At 35.6% G+C, this 26,894-nt stretch overlaps 1 protein-coding gene across 2 annotated transcripts in view; it reads right to left on the minus strand.

The window, feature by feature from the left end:
- Window positions 1-9,687: 9,687 nt before the first annotated feature.
- LOC106875219 (large ribosomal subunit protein uL18m) overlaps window positions 9,688-26,894 on the minus strand; it is a 37,840-nt gene continuing 20,633 nt past the window's right edge. For both annotated transcript variants that reach the window (XM_014923269.3, XM_014923268.3), the window contains 3 exons: window positions 16,218-16,331; window positions 13,004-13,121; window positions 9,688-9,895 (listed from right to left, as the gene is read on the minus strand). In XM_014923269.3, the coding sequence (XP_014778755.2) occupies window positions 9,749-9,895; window positions 13,004-13,121; window positions 16,218-16,331 (379 nt within the window). In that variant the 3' untranslated portion in view covers window positions 9,688-9,748. The remainder of the gene's footprint in view (window positions 9,896-13,003; window positions 13,122-16,217; window positions 16,332-26,894) is intronic.

A 26,894-nucleotide genomic window follows, 5' to 3' on the forward strand; every position in this document is an offset into this window, starting at 1 on the left:
TCTTATAGAGTTACTACCTACTCCTTTTCTACATACTGAGCAGGGCCATCTACCTGAAGGGGTTTGTGTTTTATCTACCTTCCTACTTATTAGGATTTTGGTTTTAGCTAGGTTGACTCTAAGGCCCTTCAATTCTAGACCTTGCTTCCACACCTGAAACTTCTCCTCTAGTTCTGATAGTGACTCCGCAATTAGGGCAAGGTCATCAGCATAGAGGAGCTCCCAGGGGCAACCTGTCTTGAACTCCTCTGTGATTGCCTGGAGGACTATGGTAAATAAGAGGGGGCTGAGGACGGAACCTTGGTGGACCCCTACCTCTACCCGGAATTCATTGCTGTACTCATTTCCAACCCTCACCTTACTGGCAGCATCTCTGTACATGGCTCGCACAGCTCTCACTAACCATTCTTCTATCCCAAGTTTCCTCATTGACCACCAGATAAGGGATCGGGGGACCCTGTCAAAGGCTTTCTCCATGTCAACGAAAGCCAGGTACAGAGGTTTATCCTTGGCTAGGTATTTCTCCTGCAGCTGTCTTACCAGAAATATAGCATCAGTGGTGCTTTTACCTGGCACGAACCCAAACTGCATCTCATCTAAATTGATTCGCTCCCTAATTAGTTGGGCTATGACCCTCTCTGTAACTTTCATAACCTGATCTAACAGCTTGATGCCTCTGTAATTATTTGTGTCTAAAGCGTCACCTTTACCTTTGTAGCAGTTGACTATGATGCTGCTACACCAGTCATTGGGTATGACTCCTTCGTGTATCACCTGGTTCGTAATACGGGTGACTAGGCTATAGCCAACACTGCCAGATATTTTGAGCATCTCTGCAGTGATTCCTGATGGGCCGGGGGCTTTCCCGGTCTTCATACTCTTAATTGCTTTATCTACCCTGGTACTATCAACTCGGATAGCTGGTCCCTCTATTGGGTCGATATATATATATATATATATATATATATATATATATATTCTCCTACATAATAGCCTACTAATAAATCTACATGTGTATGTATAAACTGTGGGTTTTGGGGTACCACTACCTTCTATGTATATCTCCTATTTAGTATGGAGTATGTTTCATTTATGAGGATGTACTCCTGAGTGTTGGGTCCATCGACTTGACATCTGCATTTTATCCAAGCACCCGAAGGACCCAAGATTCAGACAAAAACAGGAGTACATCCTCATAAATGATGCATCTCCCATATTATTTGATACCCCAATACCCACTGATAGATTTATTAGTAGGCTGTTATGTAGGTGAATATATATAGGTAGGTAAATGGATATGTAGGCAAACAGATAAATAAATAAATAGGTACGTAGTTAATACAGACGGAGAAGCACATACACACATACATACACAAAAGGAGATGGAAACAATTGACCATATACACACATGCACACTCCACATACACACACAAGGACACATATGGAGACAGAGGTACACACGCACACACACACATGTACAAACACAAACATGCACACACAAACACATGAATATGTAGGATACATACATACAAACATACACACACACATACATATATATGCATACACGCACACATACGCATACATACATACATGCATGCATATATACATATGTGTATACACACGCACACTAATGCACACACATGTGCACAAATAAATAAACAAAAAGAATGCAGCTCTGATACTGGACAAACAACTATTGAAGAGGTTGCAAGAAGCAACAAAAATTTTAGGAGAGATAAATAGTAAATGAGTGGAAATCGAATCAGTGAGTATGTTAATTAATAAGGCATTAAAGCAGAATGACTCTCCCAGATACAACAATATATATATATATATATATATATATATATTACGCCCTATGTAAACAAACAAGTTTGTTTTTCGAAGCGCTGAAATGTATGGTAGAACAAGTAGAAAGATAAATTTTATTCAACGCATAAGATACTGAACAGTATAGATATAAAGGATAAAATTCATTTTTTCTTTTTAAAAGCAGAAAAATTTGTTGGCATATATGCATACATGTGTGTGTGTGTGTGTGTGTGTGTAACACACCTATACATATACATAAATGCATATACATACAAACACACACACACACACACATATATGATTTTTTTCTGTTGCTGTCACAGTTTTTGAAATATTAAAATTAAGTGAAAATTCTCAAATTTAGTATATCAAAAAAATTTTTCATGCTGAATGTGATTTTGCTATTGACTAGTTCCAGAAAATTTTTAGAAAAATGTTACAAGGTTTAAAATTTGATCATTTTTATCCAGTCAGAAAACAAAATTTGGAAGCTGGTATTTTCTCTGTGATACCTGTTTATCACAATATCAGTGTCAATGAAAGGTGCAAGAAGTTTTGAAATTTTAATAAGTTTTAATGAATAAAGTCACGTGAAACAGTAGAACAAGCATATAAACAATTTAAAAGGGAAAAACTCCTCAATGAAAAATTTTTTTTCCAAACATTTACATAAAAACAAACAAACCATACTACTGTAAACAATTGATACATTTTTGTAGTGAAAATTCAAAAATGAAAGTTTGAGATACACTCTAGGAATTTCTCAAACAAATTACAATTTTTGGATCTCCCATGTCATATAAACTTGCAGAGATATGAGTCAACCATAGAACAGTGGGTTCCACAGCATTGTTATTTCCTTGTTTTTCACTGGCCCATGTGCTTTTTCCTACTTGTTGCATGTTCATGCCATCTTCTGAGTTAATAAAGTCAGTGCTGAAGTTCACTGTTCTGTGTCAAAAATTATAACCATCAAATTCATGAATGTGAGAAGGGCCCTCCACATGTCACTTAAAATTGTGGTTCCTAGAAGGACCAACTCATGTATGCATTCCTTGAATGTGTTGCAATTCCAACATGGCATTGCATAAAGAAAAACATGTCTGGTCTTGCTACACACTCCTCTAAAAATCCACTGCTCAGGTAGTAAGCACCCTTCCTCGATTATATTTATGTCTTGAGAAGACTGTTTTGTCTATCTCAACAATATTTCCACTACCGCCTATCTCAACTGGATTGCAGTGCACATATTTCACAAACATAGCTGTTGTAATCGATAGCTGTGCAGTGACTTATCTCCAGTTCTTCAATACAAAACTGAACTGAAGTCAATTCCTTGACTCATGAATAAAAGAAAAAAAGCAGTACAGTCCTAAGAAGGGTTCCACCTCCTTCCAAAGACATATCTTTTCTAACAGACACACACTCATTACATTATTTTTAGGAGCAGACCACAGCTTGGCTTGTAACTATAGACACAAGCAACAATATGTCTGTGACTTTTGATTGGCTAAAATTACCCAAAATTTGCAAACTCTAAAAGTTATTAACTTTTTTTTATTTATCAATTTATGGCAAAAATGAATTTCATTTCAATAACTGGCATACAAAGCTACATCAGAACATCAAATTTGGAAATAATTGGAACAAAAAGAAAAATAGAAAACTGTGACAATAAAAAAGATCTTATATTAGGTTGGCAACTAAGTTCCCACTGTTTTTTAAATTAAAATTTTTTAAAAGGTTTAATCAAAAATAACATCTAATTAATCAATAATGTATTCACCCTTGTTGTTTACAACTTCTTCCCAACGTTCAACAAGATTTTCAATACCTTGTTGGTAGAAATCACCTGATTTTGACTCGAAAAATTGATCCAACCAAGCTCTCAATTCTGCATCAGTATTGAACGAAACTCCACGCATAGCATTTGAAAGAGATTGAAAGAAGTGGAAATCTGTTGGTGCCAAATCAGGAGAGTACGGCGGGTGTAGCAGCACTTCCCAACCATGCGTTTGAATGGCTTCCTTGGTCATATTGGCGATATGAGGGCGGGCATTGTCGTGCAGCAGAAGAACTCCATGCTGCCGATTAGGTTTTTTCTCTTGAATAACCATGTTGAGTCATTCCATCTGTTGAACATAGAGTTCCGCATTGACCATTTGGTTTTGTTCAAGCAATTTGTTATGGATAATCCCTTCCCAGTATACGCACAACGTCGTTTTACGCAGATGAAGATCTTGTTTCATGTGCAGTGTCGCTTGTTTACCGGGGCTAAGCCATTCCTAATACCGCTTCATATTGATGTACAGGCACCATTTTTCATTGCCAGTAATGATTTGGTAAAGAAATCGTTGCTTATGTCAATGAGTTGAGCAGTGACGAGCAAGCAAACCAACAGAGATTGTGGCTCATTGACTTTTGTTGTTGTCACTTAAAGCATGCGAAACCCATGCTCCATACTCCTGAACCTTTCCCATTGAGTGAAGATGCTTCTCTATAGCAGTGTGGGAGCATTCCATTTTCTCTGCCAGTTCCCTTGTTGTTTGATGAGAATTTTCATGCAAAAGTTGGTTTAGTCGCTCCTTATTGAACTCAACTGGACGGCCAGAATGAGGTGCGTCTTTGAGATCAAAATTTTCATTTTTGAACTTGGCATATCAATCACGAGCTGTTCTTTCAGCTATGGCACCCTCTCCATACACAGCACAAATATCGCGAGCAGCTTTTGCGGCCTTAGAACCTTAATTAAAAGCAAAAAGAAGGAGGTGTTGAAAATGCTCATTTTTCTTAACTTGACATTCCATTTTAATGAGCTGAAAATAAACAAAAATTAACTAGAATTGACTAGAAAAATACAAAATAGATTTCAAAATGATTCAAAAATAGAATTCTTGAAAAAAATAGACTCCAAAATTTTAAAAAACAGCGGGAACTTAGTTTCCAATCCAGTATATGTATGTATGTGTGTGTGTGCATGCATGCGTATGTGTGTGAGAGAGAGAGGGGTGAGAGAGAGAGAGGGGTGAGAGAGAGAGAGGGGTGAGAGAGAGAGAGGGGTGAGAGAGAGAGAGGGGTGAGAGAGAGAGAGGGGTGAGAGAGAGAGAGGGGTGAGAGAGAGAGAGAGAGAGAGAGAAATGATGTGTCCACCATGATGTTTACTTTTTATTATTTCTTTTCAGTTCCAGAATGTCTGTGTATACATATTGTCATGTATCATGCACAAATATAACCATTTTTGACTAGACATAAAGTATTCTTCTAAAAGATTATGGGTGATCTACTCAAACTATAGTACCACCAGTAATTATTTTATTGACTTCAGAAGAATTAAAACAAGACTAGCTCCAACTAGGTTTGAACTCAGAATCCCAATACACCAGACTTGTAGCCATAACACATCTATTCGATGTCTCAATCATCTATCAGAAAAGTAATAATTTCCTCTAGATGTAAGGCCTCAGACTTATTAGAAATTAAATAAAAGTGGAATAGTGTCAGTGACCAAGTTATAGAAGTGCAATGAAACTTTTTGACATTTCATAGTAGACAGTACTATCAAGAAATAGATGAGAATAAATGGAACTATTTTTGTGTTCTTAAATGACGGTAAATGAAATTGACTTATGCATGCCTTTTTTTTTTTTCGAAGAATATTAAATATACAGTGAAAAAGTGAATCTGCATTCAAATACTGATGATAATTTTGTACCCTTAGAAATTTACCCAATTTTATAAGAATCACTAATAACTTCCATGGTGCCTTAATTTCAAACCAGAACACAGCACACCTCTGTTCAAAGGCATTCCATTCATGACTATGATATCTTTTGTATATTTAATGTGCCTTCCTTTTTTTTTTTTAAAGATAGTAATGTATAATTTGAGATTGGCTGCTATTTCTAACAGGCTGAGTGACAATAGGGTTTCTTTGTTGTTGAACAAGGCTGATCACAAACAACAACTGAATCATTGTAACTAACTTTTGAGTTAATTGAATCATTGTAACTAACTTTTGAGTTAAATTATTCTAGAATCTTTTAACAATACATTCTCTGTTGAAAACCAGTGATTTATTTATTGTACAGTCTTTACAAGATTGAATTTTCTATAAATTTTCTCACATCAATAATAATTATATTTTGTATTTCATTTAATGTGGTAGTTACCATATTTCTCAAGAGATATTTTTATTTTCCCATCTAAACGCTTTCAAGAGGTCAGTTCATACAATCTTCCCGTAGAACAGTTTTTATAAGATGATAACACTATTGTGAAAAGTAAGATTACTTATAAACCTATTTCTACAAAAGAATTTTTTTTCTTTCTCTTTGTTTCTCTCCTGTTATGATGGTGTTTATTAAGTTTTACTTGATTTAAAGGTCACATGTCAAATATAAATAAAAATAAAGCAAATTCAATTTCAGTTTATTTAACTAGTTTCTCTGTTGGTTGATGAAATGTCATTAAAACAAGCCTTATGACAATGACAAGGAGAAGGATCTTTAAATAAAAACTAACACCAGCAAGATATTTTTTTGAGATTTGTTTGATTTGGCAGGTCTAATCCAGAATAAGAGCATTAAAAAGCAACAAAAACTGAGAACAATCAATTCTAAATTCTAAATGCACTTGTCATTTGAAGTGTTACAGAACACTAGACTTTGTATTTAAGTACAATAAATTAAATCCCATCATGAATATGTGTTTTAGTTTTGTCACCTAATAGCTATAACTAATGTTCCACTTTTAAAGTGACGTCCTCATAAAATATGAACCCAATTTAAAGATGTTTGTAATTTCAGGACACACATTCCATTATAATTACAGAGTATACACCCATTGGATTATTGGGTGTTCTCTGGCAAAAATAGTATCAGAGACCAGCTGTATGACTCAGGTCTCCTAAATTAAGATTTAATTCTTATCTGAGTAAACATCCACAAAGGCAATATTCTCCCATAGGATTTATAAATATAAAAGACAGGATATATTTTAATGTTTACTAGATGTATATATTACTTTTCTTTTCAGTTTTGTTGGAACACTTTATAAATGAACAATGCAATCATCTTACAATTTGCAATAATTCAGAGATTCCCCTTCATTATGAATTAACTTCCATCATAATATGACCAATTTTTATTAGAATTAATGGTGTTATTTTATCAACTACATGAGATAATTTTTAAATGTTAATTTATTTGACTCAGAGTTTATAAAGTAACATATACAGAACAGAGGTTAGAGAATCATTTAAAATGTTTATAGAACTGTTATCTCTTGTTCAGAAATACTGAAAGTCAGACTATTTTAGGAATATGTTACAAGTATAGCTTTATACACAAAGTGTATCAACATGTTTTCATCAACTCTAAATAGTACTGTAAGTAGAAAAAAAAATGGGGAACCATCAGTTCTATCAAGAGTATAGATGCCCTGTGGTCTTCCTATACTAAATAAAACATCATAAGAATTGTTATCAGCTAATGGTTACTATATAAGTAAAGGTATGGTGGGCCTAAATTATTAAGATTGCCTTAACCCTTTAAACCAACCATAGCCAGCCAAAATATTCCACCTGTTTTATGTTCAACTGGTCATATCTGGCCCTTACACCAATCTTACAATATCATTCTAAAAATTAACAGTTACCTCATCAAAATCTCAAAGCTACAAGATAATGTATGATTAATTCAAAACAATGTCAAAAATGTTACTTTTGACAGAATAATTTGAGTGCTAAAAGGTTAAAGCACCCTGCCTCTATTATCTTCAATAAGATGAGTGCCTAATTATTACTATAAACAAAATATTCTACTAATATCATTCACAGGATGTAAGCCAGTTAGGAAGTCTGCATGGCAATAGCCAAATTTCCATCAAACCACACCCTATTCATGCCTGCCAGTTTTAAGTTAGAGCCTGAGTGGAAATTTACTTGAGATATGGTTATTTGTGTATATGTGTTTATGTATGTCAGATTGCTTCTCAGCATTAGAGGTAACATGCAACCTGCTGCACAATCTGGTCAGTAGCAACTAAACTGGTAACCCCACCAAACTTGCTTGGTAAAAATACTGATTTTGGATACCCTGCAGGATGAAAAACAAAGGACAGATGAATTCAGAAGTGGTAATTATCATCCAGTAATATGTGTTATGCATGTTAAGTGTGTGTGTTGTTAGTGGCATGTTCACATTTCATTCAAATGAGCCATGGAAGAAAGAAATAACCTTTATCTCCACAACTTCAAAAGCTTAGGCAGCTGGTCAATAGGGGCAACTGTAAGTGAAAACATATTATCATGCTGGGTTAGAAGTCATAATGTAGGGTAAACATCTGAAATGATATTTTACAGTCTTGATACACATCAAGTTAGTACAGTTAAATCTAGAGATCCCCTCAGTCATTCTGGTAATCTTCTACATTGTTATACAAGCTCAATTATCTTTGTAAATTTCTGCTATGCAATCCACCTCACCACATTTTCACTTTTTTTCTCTGTCATTGTGTCAATATCCAGTTTCATACTTGCATAGGTCAAACAGAATTCAACAAGACAGATTTCATACAGCCACATGCCCTTCTTATCACCAACCCTTACCGGTTTTCAAGCAAAGTAATTTTTTGCCCCTTGCCAGTTACATTTCCACAGAAAACTGGAAATGACCCAATTAGTATGATGGCAATACTCATTTACAAATACCTTCTGATATCAAACCAAGGGGACACAAACAGTCACACACACACGGTGACTGTTTATTGGGATAACAAAGGTGTCATTCTCCTTCATTCTCTGGAATGTGGTTGAATTATGAAAAGCAAGTAGTATGTTGAAACACTCAAAATGTTTAGAGAAATCATTAGGAGGGAGAAACCAAACAAGAATCTGGAAACAAATCCACATTCACTTTGTCAATGTATGACCACAAACATCTTCAGTACCAAATCAGACAATTGGCAAACTGGGTTGGTCAGTAGTCCTTCATCCACCATATAACCTCCTGATCTGGTATGCTCTGACTTGTACCAGTTTAGTTCAATGAAAGACAATATTCAGAAACAATGACTTGATAACAGAGATGAGGAGAAAGTAAGTGTGAAGAAGGGGGTACAATAGCACACCTGAAAAACAGGAAGAAGAGTTACTCCACCATTCCACATCATCATTACTATGTAAGATCCATTTTTTATGCTGACATAGGTTGGTTCAACAGGAGCTGCCTGACCAGAGGTCTGCACCTTGCTCCACTGTCTGCTTTGACATGGTTTCTATGGGCGGTGCCCACCACTTTACATAGTGTACTAGGTTCATTTTACGTAGCACCAGTGAGGTCATCAAGTAACTTGCAAGACACCCTCAACTAAGCAACTGGGAGGGTAATAATACTGATGGTGATGGCTTTGAGCAAGGTGATGAGAGATTAACTATTTAGCATTCACATTATTCTGTCAAATGTAATGGTTATTTCTTAATATTGTTTTGAATTAATCATGCATTATCTTGTAGCTAAATTTTGATGATGTAATTATTTATTTTTAGAATGACATTGTAGAGTAGGTGTGAGAAGCTAGATCTGACCAGTCTGAACATAAAACAGGTAGAACATTTTGGTTGGATAAGGCTGGTTTGAATTCTAAAGGTGTCTTACAGTAGAAGAGATAGAAGGTTAACCCCAGTTGGAAAAGAGAGAAAGGAGAAAAAGAGAAAATGATGCCAAAAGACATACACATGTGCAACTGGAATGACCTGTGTCAGTTAATAATTATATCCATTTTCACATTACTTTCAGGACAAAACTCATAAATGCTTATTAGATTTTAAAATGTTGTTGTAAATAATATAAATATAATGAAAAATATCAAAGAAAATTTTAATAAAAAGCAATTTTATTAAATGACTTAATCACAATAATTTAATAAAAATAATAGATTAATGTTGGATATCATCACTCCATTTATTATCTGCAATACGATGGTAGCTACCATAGTCAATGCCAGGAATTATAGGGAAGATTTTCTCAGTAGGTTCTTTAAGTATCAGGTTATTTTGTTGTACTGCTGTTAAAAAGGCTTGAAGCTGAAGAAGAAAACAATACATTTTAATCTGGTGCTTGACTCACTGAGTCATCAAGATGTAAAGTTTTACAAACTGAGACAATTCAGACAAAAATTTCCATCAGAAAATACATTCATTTTTATACATTTGTGATTTATGCATGTTCTTTTTTTAATTACACACAAACTATAAGGAGGTTGAAAATGTAAAAAATATCACCTTCCGAAAAGAAAGAGTAAGATAGAAAAGAAAAGGAAAAAAGAAAGAAAGAAAGAGGGGGAGGAAGAGAGAGAGAGAGAGAGAGAGAGAGAGAGAGAAAGAGAGAGAGAGAGAGTGTGTGTGTGTATATATATTTTTATAAATAAAGATGTGGCTGTATGGTAAGAAGTTTGCTTCCCAACCACATGGTTTCAGGCTGAGTTCCACTGCATAGCACCTTGATTAAGTGCCTTCAATTACAACCCTGGGATGACCAAAGCCTTGTGGGTGGATTTGGTAGATAGAAACTAAAAAAGAGTCTGTAATATATATACATATATATATATATATATATATATATATATATATATATATATATATATATATGTATATACAAGAATAGTTTAGAATCAGTAGTTCTTTGACTGCTATTTCTAAATTTTCAGTATGTTGGAGAAGCAACTCAATGCTAATCCCTGTATATTTATGATGATAAATGGTTTTACCGATAAAGGTTTTTTCATACTGAACTACTTGGCAAAATTGTTAATTATTAATTCTATTATTAATTGACGATTCCCTGCCCTTATTCTTGTATATTTTATATTTGATACCTCTAAGTTAGATGGCTAAACCGTAATCCCTTCACACGGGACTTTTTTCATACGGGACTATTTGTGATGCACATGGAATAGATTTCTTTGAGATGGGATGCCTGAACTCACTGACCGATGAATTCGTAAGTGCCTTTCTTATCGTTGATTTTTGGTGTTGCATGGCCAAAAATTACCGTGAATTTTTTTTTTAGAGACACTTTCAAATTTATCAGAATATCGGACTGAGGATTGGAATAGGGATTTTTCATTCTCTTAACCATGAAACGATCGTATCCGATTAACTAAAGACTTGTTTTGTTTATGCTTTCCCCTCTGGTTTTTTTGTTCTATGTGTGCCATAAATATCGCCATCCATTTAGAGAAAAATTTGTAGTTTAGAATCAGTAGTTCTTTGACTGCTATTTCTAAATTTTCAGTATGTTGGAGAAGCAACTCAATGCTAATCCCTGTATATTTATGATGATATATATATATATATATATATGTATGTATGTGTGTGTGTGTGTGTTTGTGTGTGTGTGTGTGTGTTTGTGCATGTTTGTGCGTGTTACTATCTCCTTATCTTGACATCATGTAATAATTGTAAATGTGTGTCACCATCATGCAAATAGTGTCCTTTGTTTCCAATATTCTGTGAAAACCTGTCTGGTGATGGGAAAATATTACCTTACTTGGGAACAGATGAGGGTTAGTAACAAGAAGGGCATCTGGCCATAGAAAAATCTGCTTCAATAAATTTTAATGCAGCTCATGTGAGCATGGAAAAGCAGATGCTAAAATGATGATAATGGGTGGGTGGGTAGATAGCTAGCTAGCTAGATAAAAATAAATAAATAAGTGCAAGATGGCAGGACCATAGTAAAAGACATTTCGCAAGGTGCCATGCAGCAAGTGTGTGTATGTGTGTATATAGGTAATTATTTGGACTTTGGGTATATGTCTAGTGTGGAGGCGCAATGGCCCAGTGGTTAGGGCAGCGGACTCGCGGTCATAGGATCGCGGTTTCGATTCCCAGACCGGGCGTTTGAGTGTTTATTAAGTGAAAACACCTAAAGCTCCACGAGGCTCCAGCAGGGGATGGTGGCGAACCCTGCTGTACTCTTCCACCACAACTTTCTCTCACTCTTACTTCCTGTTTCTGTTGTGCTTGTAATTCAAAGGGTCAGCCTTGTCACACTGTGTCACGCTGAATATCCCCGAGAACTACGTTAAGGGTACACGTGTCTGTGGAGTGCTCAGCCACTTGCATGTTAATTTCATGAGCAGGCTGTTCCGTTGATCAGATCAACTGGAACCCTCGATGTCGTAAGCGACGGAGTGCCAACAACAACAACATATGTCAAGCAGTATATTGATTAGACCACTTCCATCTTATGCCAGTGTAGCTAACACACTACAGGCAACAACAACATGCTTAGTGATTCTCAGTATATGTAGTAGCATATCTTATTTACATCAGATATCTGACAAGGCACAGCCTAAATTAATGGCTGCAACACAACTAGATGTACTATATCCTACCCATAAGGGACAGATGCAAGATGAGTTAAAACGACTGTTGTGCTGAATAAAGATTCTTGCTAAATCTATTTTCTGTTTCCTTCATTCATTATATATATATATATGTGTTTGCTTCTGTATATCTTCACATTGATCCTGTATGGCAGTGGCCCAATGCACAAAGGTGTAGAACAAAGTACCTACTTGTAAAGTTAGGGTTAGCATCAGAAAGGGTATCCAGCCACAGAATATTGCCTCAAGAAGTTTCAGCCAACTTATAACAATATGGAAAAGTGGACATACAAACAATGATTCATGCATGTATACAAATGGTGTTTATTTTGAAGTGTTTTTCTTTCATTAGTAGGCTCATTTGATTTGCAATCACAGGAAAAATGTGTGCAGGTACATATATGTATAGTTATCCCACATGTGTTCACTAGAAGTCAGTTAGAAATACGTTGAATTATAGCTGAGATAGAACTCCACGATTCACAATCTCTGGTACTACAAGTACAGACTAGATTTTAAAAATCTTTTACATTCATTTCTAAATGCCATATAAAAATGATCACTTAAATGCATACATTTGCTTAAACTGAAGAGCTACTGGTGCCTTTCTTCACTTCAAAATTGAAATGTATTTTTTTGTTTTGTTTTTTCTGCTATAATAGTTTGGACATATTACAATTATCGATCAACACACAAACTATGAATCTACAGTGTTTTAGACTAGATCACATTAATCTGATAAACTTTTAATATTATATATTGTCAATGAATCTAAGACAAGAAACTAATAAAACAACTATACCTTTTTGGAATTTTTCTCATGTAGCATGTCATCATAAAAGACATGTGTTATTCCAGCTTCAAGACATCTCAGAGCTAAAATAGTTCCAATACATTTTGCAGCTGTGATGTCACGGCAACTATAAAATAATATAATTTTGTTTGTCAATATATCTAAGTTTCATTCATGTATATGCTTGCCTAAGAGCATTTATCCATTTATTATTGTCAGTAGTGAATGATAGGAAGATTACAATATGGCAAGGTTTAAGAATAATAAGAAAACAAAAATAATAAGACAGACTATAAAATTAATCCTTAATTAAAAGAAAGATAGAAACCATTTCATACATGTGGTAGTCTTCTCAAAAATGCTCTCCTTACCACTCCTTACATAACCCACCCCATCATCTTTTCAACTCTGTTCCTCTCCCTCTCCACCCTGCTATTAATCCCTTTTCTCTCCTTTGTTCCATGCCATACTCCTCAATTCTCTTCTCTTGTATACCATTCTTAATCCATGGGGATAAGACCATTACCCACTCTTTCTTCTGGTTTAACTCAGTTACAGGAGCTACGTAGGTGTTATATCGCACATTCAGATGGCATGCCTTCGCCAATAATATACCTCTACTCAACCATCGAACTCTCACTTCCGACAACTCAACTCAACAGAACTCGACATCTAGTCTACCGACGGCTCCGGCTCGCTCTACGTGACGCTTCTCATATAGCTATCACGTCCACTATTTATACGTATTGGACTAGCCTACTTATCATCTGGGAGCATCAACACAACACCTCCTCCTTTTGAGAGTTTTTTCTTTTTTTTCTAAACCTGAATTTATTGATTTTATTTCCTCGGTGAGAAACTGGCATATCTTTTTCTCTTAGCGTTAATTTCCATCATTTCTGTGGGTTTTCTCTTCATGTTTGACCTACGTGTTGGTTCTGCTTCTGCTCGTGGTTCTGGGACCTCAAACAAATCATACCATATATCCATTGGTTCCTCTCGTCTCTCTTGATTTTTGGTATATCTTTCTTTTTAATCGGTTTATATGCCTTCTGTGTTCATATTTTGGTCCTTTTACCATGTACATCACATTACCCAGATGTCCAGTTATACTTCCTTGTTCCCAGTTCTGTTTTCTGTTTCTATACATTTTAAAACACACTTCATCACCTGTGTTAAAAAATTTTGTTCTTCCTGAATTTTCTATTTTCTGTTTCCTACTCAGCAACAATTTATCAAAAATAGAATGAATTTTTCTGGGAAACATCAAATCTGCGGGTGACCTACCTGACTCTGCATTTGGATTCGGTGTTATTCTATACACCTGCAAAAATTTTGTCATTTTTGTATCTTTAAAGGTTTCCTGTCTGGTTTTCCTTAAGGCTCTCTTGAATGTGTCGACGAATCTTTCTGCTAACCCATTTGACCTTGGATGGTATGGCGGAGTTAACACATGCTTCATATTTTTCGTGTTACTCAACATTTTTAAAATCTTGTTTATGAACCTATCTTTTCCTGATTCGAATTTAATTTGTTCCAGTGTTACCGATAAATCACGTACTACATTGCACAAAATGTTCTTCAGTTCCATTTCTAATTTTAATGATGCAATCACCGTGACTTCAAAAGGTTCCTCATATTTTGAAATTAGCCTAGACAACGCATCTGTGTGTCCCATTTTCATTGATGGCAAAAACTATCTGGAAATCATAGTTCAACAGGGTAGTCCCCCAGCGCTGTAAGTGGTTTGCTGAGTGCATGGGGATACTCTTTTTCGAACCCAAAATAGACAATAATGGTCCGTGATCCGTTTGCAGTGTAAACTTTCTCCCATGTAAGAATTTATGGAATTTTTTTACTGCGAAGATTAATGATAATGCCTCTTTTTCAATCTGGCTGTAGTTTCTTTCCACTGGTAATAGAACTCTCGATGCATGTGCAATAGCTTTGATTTTATCATCATTAAATTTACGTAATATCACAGCTCCTATACCATATTCACTGGCATCCGATGTCACAATTATTTTCCGGTTTGGGTCAAAATGAGTTAATGATAACTCTGATGTTAACCACTTTTTTAATTCCACGAATGATTTCTGACATTTGTTTGTCCAGTCCCATTTCAAGTCCTTCTTTAGCAACTTGTTGAACAGAGCTCTTAGCTCATACATTTTAGGTATGTACAACTGGTAATAACTTACCAGACCTAAAAATGCTTGTAGTGTTGTTTTGTTAGTGGGAGCAGGCATTTTTTTTATCGCGTCGATTCTAGAAGGGTCCGGTTTTCGTCCGTTTTCATCGATCACCTGTCCTAAGTACTTTATTTTTGTCAAGAAAAATTCACATTTATCCTCACTTACTTCAAACCCATAATCGCTTATTCATTTGAAAACCTCTTCTATATGTTCAATATGTTAGTCCCTCAATTCACTTTTGATCAATATGTCATCCAAGTATGGGACCATGAACTCACAATCCGTTAGCATAGTATCCATCACTTGCTGAAATATTGCTAGTGCAACCTTAACCCCAAATGGCAGTCTTTTGAAATGGTAGAAACCTTTATGAATATTGATTGTTAATACTTTAGCACATTCTTCATCTACTGACAGCTCCGGTTCACTCTATGCGATGCTCCTCGTCTAGCTATCACGCCCACTACTTATACGTATTAGACTAACCTACTTATCGTCTGGGGGCGTCCACACAACAATAGGGCCTTACACTTGCAAGTTACAAGGAAATCGTCATCTAGTGCTACATGAAGTGGATGGCACTTGGGAAGGAATTCAGTCATATAAACTAAACTAAAATAGACACTTAATACATGAAGCAGTCCTCTCACTTATCAGATCCTGACAAATTGTTCAATCTAAGCCAGCATGGAAGCCAGGTGTTAAATAACTTGATCACCATAAAAAAAAAAATCCAAAAAGGATAAGATTGAATGTTTCTCTCTAAAACTTACCACACACATAAAAAAGTATTAAATAATTATTTATTAAAAAGAAAAACCCAGATATTCTCTGCCATGGAATAACGTTTCCATATACAGAATGGTGTAAGTTAGAATGTATTTCTGTCATGAGCTTTCATATGAAGCTAATTAATATGTGAAAAGAAATGTCATAAGAAGTGAAGATTTTCTTCAAGATATATAATAATAATAATAATAATAATAATAATATTATGAAGTGAAAATGAAAATTCTACAAATATTCACCTATAAAGAAACTTTTTAATTGCCCATTCTTTGGTTGATGCTGATACAACAATATTCCCAGAAGAATGCAGGATATAAGAATCAAGATTCCAATTTCTCCTTGCAAAAATTATTCTGAAAATGATAAGAAAGTATTATATACATCACATATTAAATATTTATATTAACTTTCATATGATTCATTGTTCTAGATTTTCAGTATTCTACAAAGAGATTTTTAGAATTTCTACAATAGTAGCCATTACCTTTTGCTTGTTTAATACAATATAATTCTATGCTGAGACTTGGAAACAGCCTGTTTGTGCAAGTGCTGTCAATCAAAAACTCCACATACTGGATACCAGTAGATTTCACAGGTCACCAGGAGAGAATGTGTGCCATTTTGCTGCCTTCCATTTGGTGGCTTTACAGCTCACCAGTAACATTCTCCACTCTCCCCACCTCACTGATGTGAGGTCCTGCCTACTGGATCAACTGACTGTAGAATACCAATTTTTAACCAGAATGTTGTATAAACATGGGAGTGAAAGAAGGTTTTGGCATTTTAGATTACCAGTAGGAACACTGATTTCATATGTGAGTGATAACTGTTATAAATCATCAAAAACTTAAGTATACAAATGGGAAATAAACAAAAATGGTTAAATGCTGTTGTCAACAATTACATTTTGATTTCAAGCCTGTCATACCAAGGCCAAATATATTGCATCAGTTACACACATCAATACATACTATTTCAATAACAATTCTATAAAGTGTATGTCACATCAATGACATTTCTGTCAAGAACTGGTCTGTCATTTCATTCATGTTCATGTCAAATATCTGTCTCAACCAGTAACATTGCTGTTAAGCATCTTCTAGTTAGAAACAGAAGATGCTTTGGAATTTACATGTAAGAAAATATTGCTGAATCCATCATGTTAGAAATTAAAAAGCAAAAAAAATGGGAATAAAACGAATTCCTATATGATACATAATTTGAACTATATCACTTTATCTGGAGAATATTAATAAACAGTAAACAGAAGTAAACAATAAACAGATCAGTACCAAAGATTAAACTGTTCTATGTGAGATTAAACAGAATCCCATCTAAACAGGATTCCTTGAAGGCTGAATAAACTACAAGTTCCATTTATAACCCAAAACATTTACTGAAGAAATGATAATACAGACTTGAGTCTTTTACTGGATTCTATCATTGAACACCACCACTTTCAGCAATTTAGCTCTTTGTATTGATCCTGGTAGTTATTTCATTTCATTCTGATTTTAGTTTATCAATCTTTTGACACAAAGAGTCATTACTCAATACACTGATTGACACCAGCACACACACACATTCTTATCAGGAGATAGATTTATAATATATAGAGGAGAATTTGTGTTTTATGTGCCTCACAGCAGATGCTCTGTTTCTGTTGAATATTTTGCAGCAAAGGTCTTAGCTGGACTGTATCCCAATTGTGAACCTTGCACCAGAAATTTATATCTTTACAAAAACATTTATATGCCTTTTGGGGAAACAACTACTGTGAGATTAGGAAGATACACATCTCTCTGAACTCCATAAGTGTGGCCACAAAGAAAATTATGTGTTGCATGTGAGAGCTACGCAAGCTATGTACAGAGATACTGTCAGCATAGTGAGAGTTAGCAATGAGTTAAACAAGATGAGTATCCTAACAGATGCCTACCTGCAAGATAAATTTCTTGTTGATTACAGGTTTTCAGGCATAACTATAGTTTAAAGTTGGCTAAGGGGATTTCTGTATGCCAATTGACCTATTGTTCATGAAACTGTTGTGGAATTAGAGAATTCTAGACATAGAAGCAAAACTTGAATTGAAAAACCTTAAAATAAACTTAGCAAAAACAAAACTTTTAGTAGCAGAAAAATAAGACAGGGCACTAGTCCATCAAGGAGGTGGTCATGCTCCTGCAGAAAAGTAGCAGGACAGAAGCATATCCTGTTAGACAATTGTATACTTTAAGTGCACAAGAGTACCTGCAGTAAAACAACTAATGGAATATATTTTTCAAAAGTTTGGATGATTTCCTAGAAGTAGTCGACAGTTTTTGTTACTTAGGTGACTTAACTAGTAGTGGGAATGCCAAACGGACAATAGCCAGAGTAAGAATGGGATGAAAAAAGTTTAAGTAGTATTATTTCTGCTGGCAACAAAAAGAATCTCTCTCTTTATGCACAAACATTGTACAATGTACCTTTCATTCAAAGTGTAATGATGCATGATAGTGAATCATTGGCACTGAATCAACACTGGAAAGAAATGAGGCAAGCATGCTCAATACTCTACAAGATGTTAATATGCATGAACAATGGATCACAAATGAATTGAGAGAAAAACTGAGCATAAGAAAAATCAGGTGTAGTGTACAAGAGTGATTGGAAGATTGTGCTATGTACGGTGGATGAATAAAGAAGTACCAAGTGATGTAAATGGAAGGGACCAGCAGAAGGGGATTCTGAAGAAGACATGAGATGTACTGAAAGCTCACCTCAGGAGAGCTGAACTACATGAAAAATACAAAGGACCACAAGTAGTGAGATGTTTATCTCTCTATTTGCTAGGATAGCCATGTGTCTCCTCTACAGCAAGACACCTGTTCCTGACCCTCTATAATACTTTAACCTCTCAACATCTGGCATAAAGCCACTTCCTCTCTACTACACTTCCCCACTCAGTTAAGGGGCATATCTTGACTTCATTAGTGCTGGTGCTATGTATAAAGAAAAAGCACCCAGTCCACTCTGTAAAGTAGTTGACATTAGGAAGGGCATCTAGTCATAGAAAGTATGGCAAAGCAGACACTGGAGCTCAATGCAGTCTTTTGGCCCATCCAATCCTGTCGAGCAACCCAACCCAAGCCAGCATGGAAGATCAGCACTACCACCACCACTGCATTCTTTTATATCAATACAGTAAGTCAGTAATTCAATAGAGGTCACTGAAGTCAGTATTAAACTGAAATAAACACTGAGGTAATATGTACAATAAAATGTCCTTGAAGGGAATACCCCAGCATGGCTTTAGTCCAATGACGAAAACCAGTAAAAGAATAAAGGAATACAAGAATTAAGGACATGAGTAGACAATGGTGGATTTCTAATTTAGAAAGATATCCATTTAGTATACTTAGAAACTTCAAAGAGAAATCTTATTTGTTTTGTTTCAACAATACCCTTATTAGCTTCAACTCTCTTTTTCATGAAACGCTAATTAGTAATACTTAATTAGACATGTTTAATTGATGCAGTGTAAAAAAGAAAATAGGTCAATGTAACAAACTATGTTTAATTTGTCAAGTTTATACTTGTGGTTTATTTTCAGCATTAATTGTTTAAGAATTATAAACTGAAAGAAGTAATTCTCTTTGATATTTTAGTAATATAATAAGATAAGATAATGACCTTTAGTTAGGATCTGTATGATGATGAGAGAGCCAACATGTTACCATCCTATTCTAAAACATTTTCAAGGCTATTAAGAATTTGTCCTAGTCCATGTTTCCCATCATCTACTGTATTTTATTCCTCTTCTAACCTTCATAAAAGAGAGAACCCCTCCCCATATATCATTAAATCAGCTAGAAACAACAGCCAAATCACCCTAAACTTATACCCTAGCATCTCAAATAAGGAGAGAACACATTAGATAATGTAGCCTTATATATCCTTAAAGATGGCATGGTCATAGCAGGAATGCTTTTGAACACTGACCTCAATCAGGGTTAATCTGGCTCTAAACAATGACTTTTACATTATTCTTGTAAGTTAACCACTTTTGAGATAGGTCAACTAACCACGGAGAAGTCCTCTGCACAATTGTTATGCTCTTACTAACTACACCTCATCTCCTTTACTATGGCTGCCACCAGAATCTATGAGTATACAGGAATAGACTACAAAGTGGAGAGAATGCAATATGTTCAGATTGTTCTGCTGCACCCCATACATCATTGCACATCAGTGTGCAGTACAGTCCACAGACAGGTATAGCGAACAGGGAAAATGGATTTGTAAGTCATGCTGTAGGGCAATCATCCAAGTACCTGCATGATCAGGGTTGGCCAGAGGCCAACCGTTACATTTGTAAGAGGAGCTCCTTTCAAATCTTCTCAAACAAACTCTAAACTGGCAAGAGTAATGGATAAAATTTAAATGGATGAGGTCATCATGGATCTCATGCTCAATTCTACTGCAGGCATTTTGCTGTGTGTATGAGAGAGACTAGTACATTCATTTCTATATTCTACATTTCAGTTGAAATAGGTACCAAATCACCTGTGAATGTTGTCAAAGATAGACTGGCCACTCTATCCAAGGGAAGACATCTCACATTTAAAACAGCAAAATTAGAATTTAACAGTAACCTTCAGTTAGTCATTCAAGTGCAAGGAGGTTGATTTGTACAACTCCACTTCTTATCCAAAGTATAGTAATAAGGAATTATGAAATAATATTGTGAGCTTTCCATCAAGAAAACACAATATTTGGAGGTCAAAGATCAAAAATACAAGAAACAATTTTTTTAAAGTTTTATATTCCAGCAGAAATCTGCCATTAACTATTACTTTTTAGACAGGCATGAACAAATAACACACCATATACCTTTCCATTTGCAGTCGAGTAGAAGCACATCTACAATTAGAAGTTGTCTAGACATCAACGATGATAATAAGTGAGATGGGATATTGGAGGTGGGAATGTTAAGATTATCACTGCAGCTGAAGTTGTACAAATAGAGGAAATGAAAAAGTCAAGTAAAAAAAAATCTAAACTCTATCAAAGCTAACACACACACACACACACACACACACACACACACAATCAAGAGTTTAGTAACAAAGTATAGTCAGTTATAAATGAAAAAAAAGGAAAGTGTTTTACTAAAATGGACAGCTACAATAATGAAAGAGATAACTTTAATAATCAAGATGCTGAAAGAGAAAGAAGTGGATGAAATGAATGGTATTATTCTTAAAAATTGTAAATGGCTGATCACTCAATAACCTAGAGTCACATGGAAGAAAGAAAGCTTTCTGATACAATATCCAAAAGCAGCCACATGAAAGCCAATATTAACACCTTCATTCTTAGTAACCAAAGCTATAAATAGTGAATCACAAACAAACTATGAGGAATCTTTAGACAGCTGCCATAAGTTCTACAGTGAGAAGACTATTATAGATTTCCTCTTCTTTTTGTTCTTCTTTTGCAGCAATTTCACAAACTCATTTGCTAACATTATAAATAACATGTACAGACTTACACCAATAACTTTTTCTAAAAACAATATTATTTTTAACTATAGCATGGCTTTAGCTGTGATGGCTAAAAATGAACTAAAGAACTGACGTCAATAGTTCTTTTGGAGAAATGTTTTAATTTAGTGTTCTGATAGTAGGAAGAAAGAGGATAAAAAAAAAAACCAACAGACATTTGAAATGCATAAGTGGGAAAGCTGGTGTTTCATAGCAGATATTTTTTATATGGAGAGATCAGGGGGAGGAGATGAAAAGGTTAAGGAAGTCAACTTAGGGAGGGAAAGAAACACAGACAGTGTGTATGTATGTGTGTGTGCACGTGTGCATGTGTGTGTGTGTGTGTGTGTGTGTGCACGCATGTGTGGTTGGTGAAAGTTTGGAAAATGCTACAGACTAGGTGATTGCAGAGTAAGAAATGATGCTGAGACATTCAGCGATGAGGTTAATAATAACAAGACATAACTATAAATATAAAAGAATGTAGCTGAAATGTTCCTTGTGGGAAAAATAGAAAAACCACAGAGAGAAAATAACAGGTAGGGGAGTGAGACAAGTAGGGTAAATAAATATAGTAATACTATATAACAGAAAGGATATGCATTGCCAAAAGCAGAGGAAATGATGTTATTTGGTAAATGGACACCGGTATACAGCTGAACAGAGGGGGAAAAAAAAAAGAAAAGACATAGGATAATATATAAACAAAGAAAAAAAATGAAGGATTCAACACTAGCTATCAGATTGAGTAAAAAGTAAGCAATGTTTTGAACCATGAATAATTTGTACTGGATTTTTGTAGAGTTTTGAATTTTTTTTAAATGTGTTGATTGTAATAATACTTTGATGAATAAAATTTCTGTATTGTTGGAATATATTGCGATGAATTTCATGTTTCAAAACATTGCTTACTTTTTACTCAGCCTGATACATAGGTACAAGAAATAAATAATGAGATATCAAGGAGGGAGTAGAATATTAGCTGTAAATAGATATGATAATTTTCTACAACCAAGAACAAGCATTTACAAAATAAAGAGCAACTTAGATGTAAGAAATGAAGTTATTGTTGCTTAGCCCCAAGTCAGCCAGTATTGAGCATTCCAGCACTGAGCTTTCCATCATATTGTTCAGGCATAGCATATTCTGGATTATGTCATACAAGACGTCCTATGGCTTTTAAGACTAAACGAATGGATGGAGTAAGATTTAGCTGCTATTTATAATATGGGGAGTGAATACATAGAAACATTTTGTTGACTCCTAGCACATGAAATGAAGAAATATAGTGAATATTTAAAGAAATATTACTGATTTAAAAAAAAAATGGAAAAAGAAAAAGAGAAAACAAGAGTCACTAGACAGAAGGAACTAGTAAAGCACTTGGAGAGTACAGACCTCTGCCAAACCAGCAGGAGTAGCACTACGATGACGATGACGACCACCACCACCATTACCACAATCACCACCACAACTATCCTACCACTATCACCACCACCACAACCACCAACATCATCAGCAGCATTGTCATTGCTTCCACTTCAACCACATACAATGTTATCATGACGGTTATCTTGACAGTCACTTTCACCACAACCAGTATAACCACTACAATACCACCATCACACAACTAACACTATCATCAACACCACTATTACCACCATCACACCGCTCCTGTCGCCATTATAATCACCGATACTATTTTATCCTCCTCACATACTTATCTCGACCATTGTCATCATCAACACTGTCTCTGCTTTCACCACAATCACCGTCAAAACTACGATCACCACAATCAGTTTCTTTACACTGTTGAAAATCCATTATCTGATACTCATGGGACTGAGATTGTTGCAGATTTTTGATTTTTCTAATTTCAGAGTGCTTTATTAAAAAGAAAAAAAAAATCTACAAAACGGAACAGTCTGAGGATAGAAACCAGGTCTAAACACAGTAGCTTATAGACATACTCTGAATGTAGTTCTATATAAATCTTTAATAATTTTTTTTTATATTTAAAACCATTAGAAATGTTAAGATATCAGCCTCTACCCACGTTATCATGCTTTGATTAAAAGGTTACAGCATAGATTAGATTACTTAGATAAGTTTCAGCTGAAGTTGACTCAGGCCATGTCTAATTTAATAGCACCACCTGGAAGAGATACACAGTCAGCTCTGGGGAATCGTAACCCATTCAAGCAGAGGGTTATTGTTTTCAGAGACATATCTGGGTGTGGGTGGTTTATCTGGTACTTGTTGGGGATAATCATCTAGAGATCATTTGAATGCCGTGAAGTTACTTTCCTCCTTTATGTGAGTCTGGCACGATGTTGAAGAGAGCAGGGCCAATTGAGGTGAAATAGTTCTGTCATAGTGTTGTGATACGACACGAACATTTCTGTAGTGGATGAATGGCACGGGGGCCAAGACTCAGATGAATTTTAAAGATGACTAATGTTGATGGAATATTTTCCACATCATACAGATGATATAGAGCTCACAGCGGCGGTGGAGGGAGCAAAGCCTGAGCTTTTTGAATCGATCCCAATAGTCAAAGCTTGTCATGCCATCTTCCACAGACCTCCATCAAGCAGCTCATTTTAAGATAGATACACGGGTAAAATTACTAATAGAGAAACGAAAATAAACTTTGAAAACAGCAACGCCACCATAGGCTACGTTGAAACAATGAACGTGTTTTCAAGGGAGATAATCAAAGAACGTAACATTGTAATACTTCATGTAAAGTAAATATAACAAATGAAAAATCCTTCAAGAATCCATAAAAATTCCCAGATCACTACCAAAATTTCATCATCTGTTCCTTGTGTCATTACCAACTTTTCCTGCAAGCTTCATCAAATACTGTTCACAACTTTTTGAGTTATTTTGCACACAGATGGATAAACAGACAAACGAACGCCGATGAAAACATAACCTCCTTCCTTGGCGGAGGTAATTACAGAATTAACATCAGAGTAACAGCAGTAGCACAGTATTAATGATAACTGAAGATAGTGGAACAATGTTAAGACAATATTAACAGTAACAGAAAGCGATGAGCTGGCAGAAAAGTTAGCACACCAGGTGAAATGCTTAGCAATATTTCGTCTGTCTTTACATTCTGAGTTCAAATACTGCCAAGGTCGACTTTGTCTTTTATCCTTTCAAGGTCAATAAATTAAGTACCAGTTGCATAGTGGAGTCAATCTAATCGACTAGCCCCCTCCCCAAACATCTCGGACCTTGTGCCTAGAGTAGAAAAGAATATTAACAGTAACAATGAAGAAGGTATCACAGTGTTGATGACAACAGTAAAAACAGTAGTACAGTATTAACAGTAACTGTAAAGGCAGTGGTACAATGTTAACTGTAACAGTAAGGACAGTGTTACTGTTTTAATGGTAATAGTAAAGAGAGTGTAGCAGTATTAATGGTAAAAGGAACAACAGTGACACAGTGTTAATGATAACAGAACAAGAAAAATATTAGAGTTTTAACAGACAGTTGACTAAAATAGAATATTGCTGGGTATAATATAAAGAAATCTAGAACAGTATTCACAGCTGAGTAATGGGAAGTGGAATAGTGTTAATAGTTTGCTAAATATGTGATACAGTATTAACCTTTTAGCATTCAGGTTGCTCAGTCAAATGTAATGCTTATTTATTCACATTGTTTTGAGTTAATCATGTATTATTTTGCAGTTCTATATTTAAGAGATGAGGAATCATGTATATTATTTACATTATGATGGATTTTGTCCTCATCTTGTTTGTTGTTAACACAACGTTTCGGCTGATACACCCTCCAGCCTTCATCAGGTGTCTTGGGGAAATATCGAACCTGGGTTCTCATTCCTAGGGTATTTTTTGATGTTGTTATTATTATTATTATTCAGGTCACTGCTTCGAATCGAACTCGGAATCTTGGGGTTAGAAGCCCACACTCTTAACCACTATGCCATGGGCATATGGCGTAGTGGTAAAGAGTGCGGGCTACTAACCCCAGGATTCCGAGTTCAATTCCAGGCAGTGACCTGAATAATAATAATAACAACAACAACATCAAAAAATACCTTAGGAATGAGAACCCAGGTTCGATATTTCCCCAAGACACCTGATGAAGGCTGGAGGGTGTATCAGCCGAAACGTTGTGTTAACAACAAACAAGATGAGGACAAAATCCATCATAATGTAAATAATGTATGTATTATCTTGTACCATCAAGATTACAATAATGTGATTATTTTTTGATTGATATTGTAAGGTAGGTGTGAGAGGCCTGATCTGGCTGGTTTGGACATAAAACAAGAATATTTTGGGCAGATGTGACCAGTTTACATGTTAAAAGGTTAAGGATGGAGTAATAGTGAGACTTAAGTTATGAAAGTGAACAAATATGCTCCGGCATGGCCACAATCAAATGGTCTAGTGGTAACTAGACATCTCCTTTATAGGATCCAGTTGGCTTGAGATAACTGGATCCTATAAAGGAGCTGTTGTGGTAGCAGACCCCAAAACATGGTTGAAATTCCCCCAAATGGTCTAGTGGTAACTAGACATCTCCTTTATAGGATCCAGTTAGCTTGAGATAACTGGATCCTATAAAGGAGCTGTTGTGGTAGCAGACCCCGAAACATGGTTGAAATTCCCCCAAATGGTTTAGTGGTAACTGTAGAGAAAAAGAGAGCTGATTAGTGTTAAGGATTATTAAGAAAGGAACTGAATTTTTAACACATTCAAAAAATGAGGTTAAATTTTGAGTATCATCATCATCATCGTTTAACGTCCGCCTTCCATGCTAGCATGGGTTGGACGATTTGACTGAGGACTGGTGAAACCGGATGGCAACACCAAGCTCCAATCTAATTTGGCAGAGTTTCTACAGTTGGATGCCCTTCCTAACGCCAACCACTCAGAGAGTGTAGTGGGTGCTTTTACGTGTCACCCGCACGAAAACGGCCACGCTAGAAATGGTGTCTTTTATGTGCCACCCGCACAAGAGCCAGTCCAGGGGCACTGGCAACGATCTCGCTCGAAAACCCTACAAAGGCCAGTCAGGCGATATATATATATGTGTATATATATATATATATATATATATATATATATATATATATATATATATGTCTGTACGTATTGTTGCCGTCGTTTAACGTCTGCTTTCCATGCTAGCATGGGTTGGACGATTTGACTGAGGACTGGCGAAACCAGATGGCCACACCAGGCTCCAATCCGATTTGACAGTGTTTCTACAGCTGGATGCCCTTCCCAAAGCCAACCACTCAGAGAGTGCAGTGGGTGCTTTTACGTGTCACCCGCACGAAGGCCAGCCAGGCGGTACCGGCAAAGGCCACGCTCATCTCGCTCGAGAAACCTCATG

This window comes from Octopus bimaculoides, chromosome 1 (genome assembly GCF_046866305.1).
Source record: "Octopus bimaculoides isolate indiv1 chromosome 1, ASM4686630v1, whole genome shotgun sequence".
Taxonomy (NCBI): domain Eukaryota; kingdom Metazoa; phylum Mollusca; class Cephalopoda; order Octopoda; family Octopodidae; genus Octopus; species Octopus bimaculoides.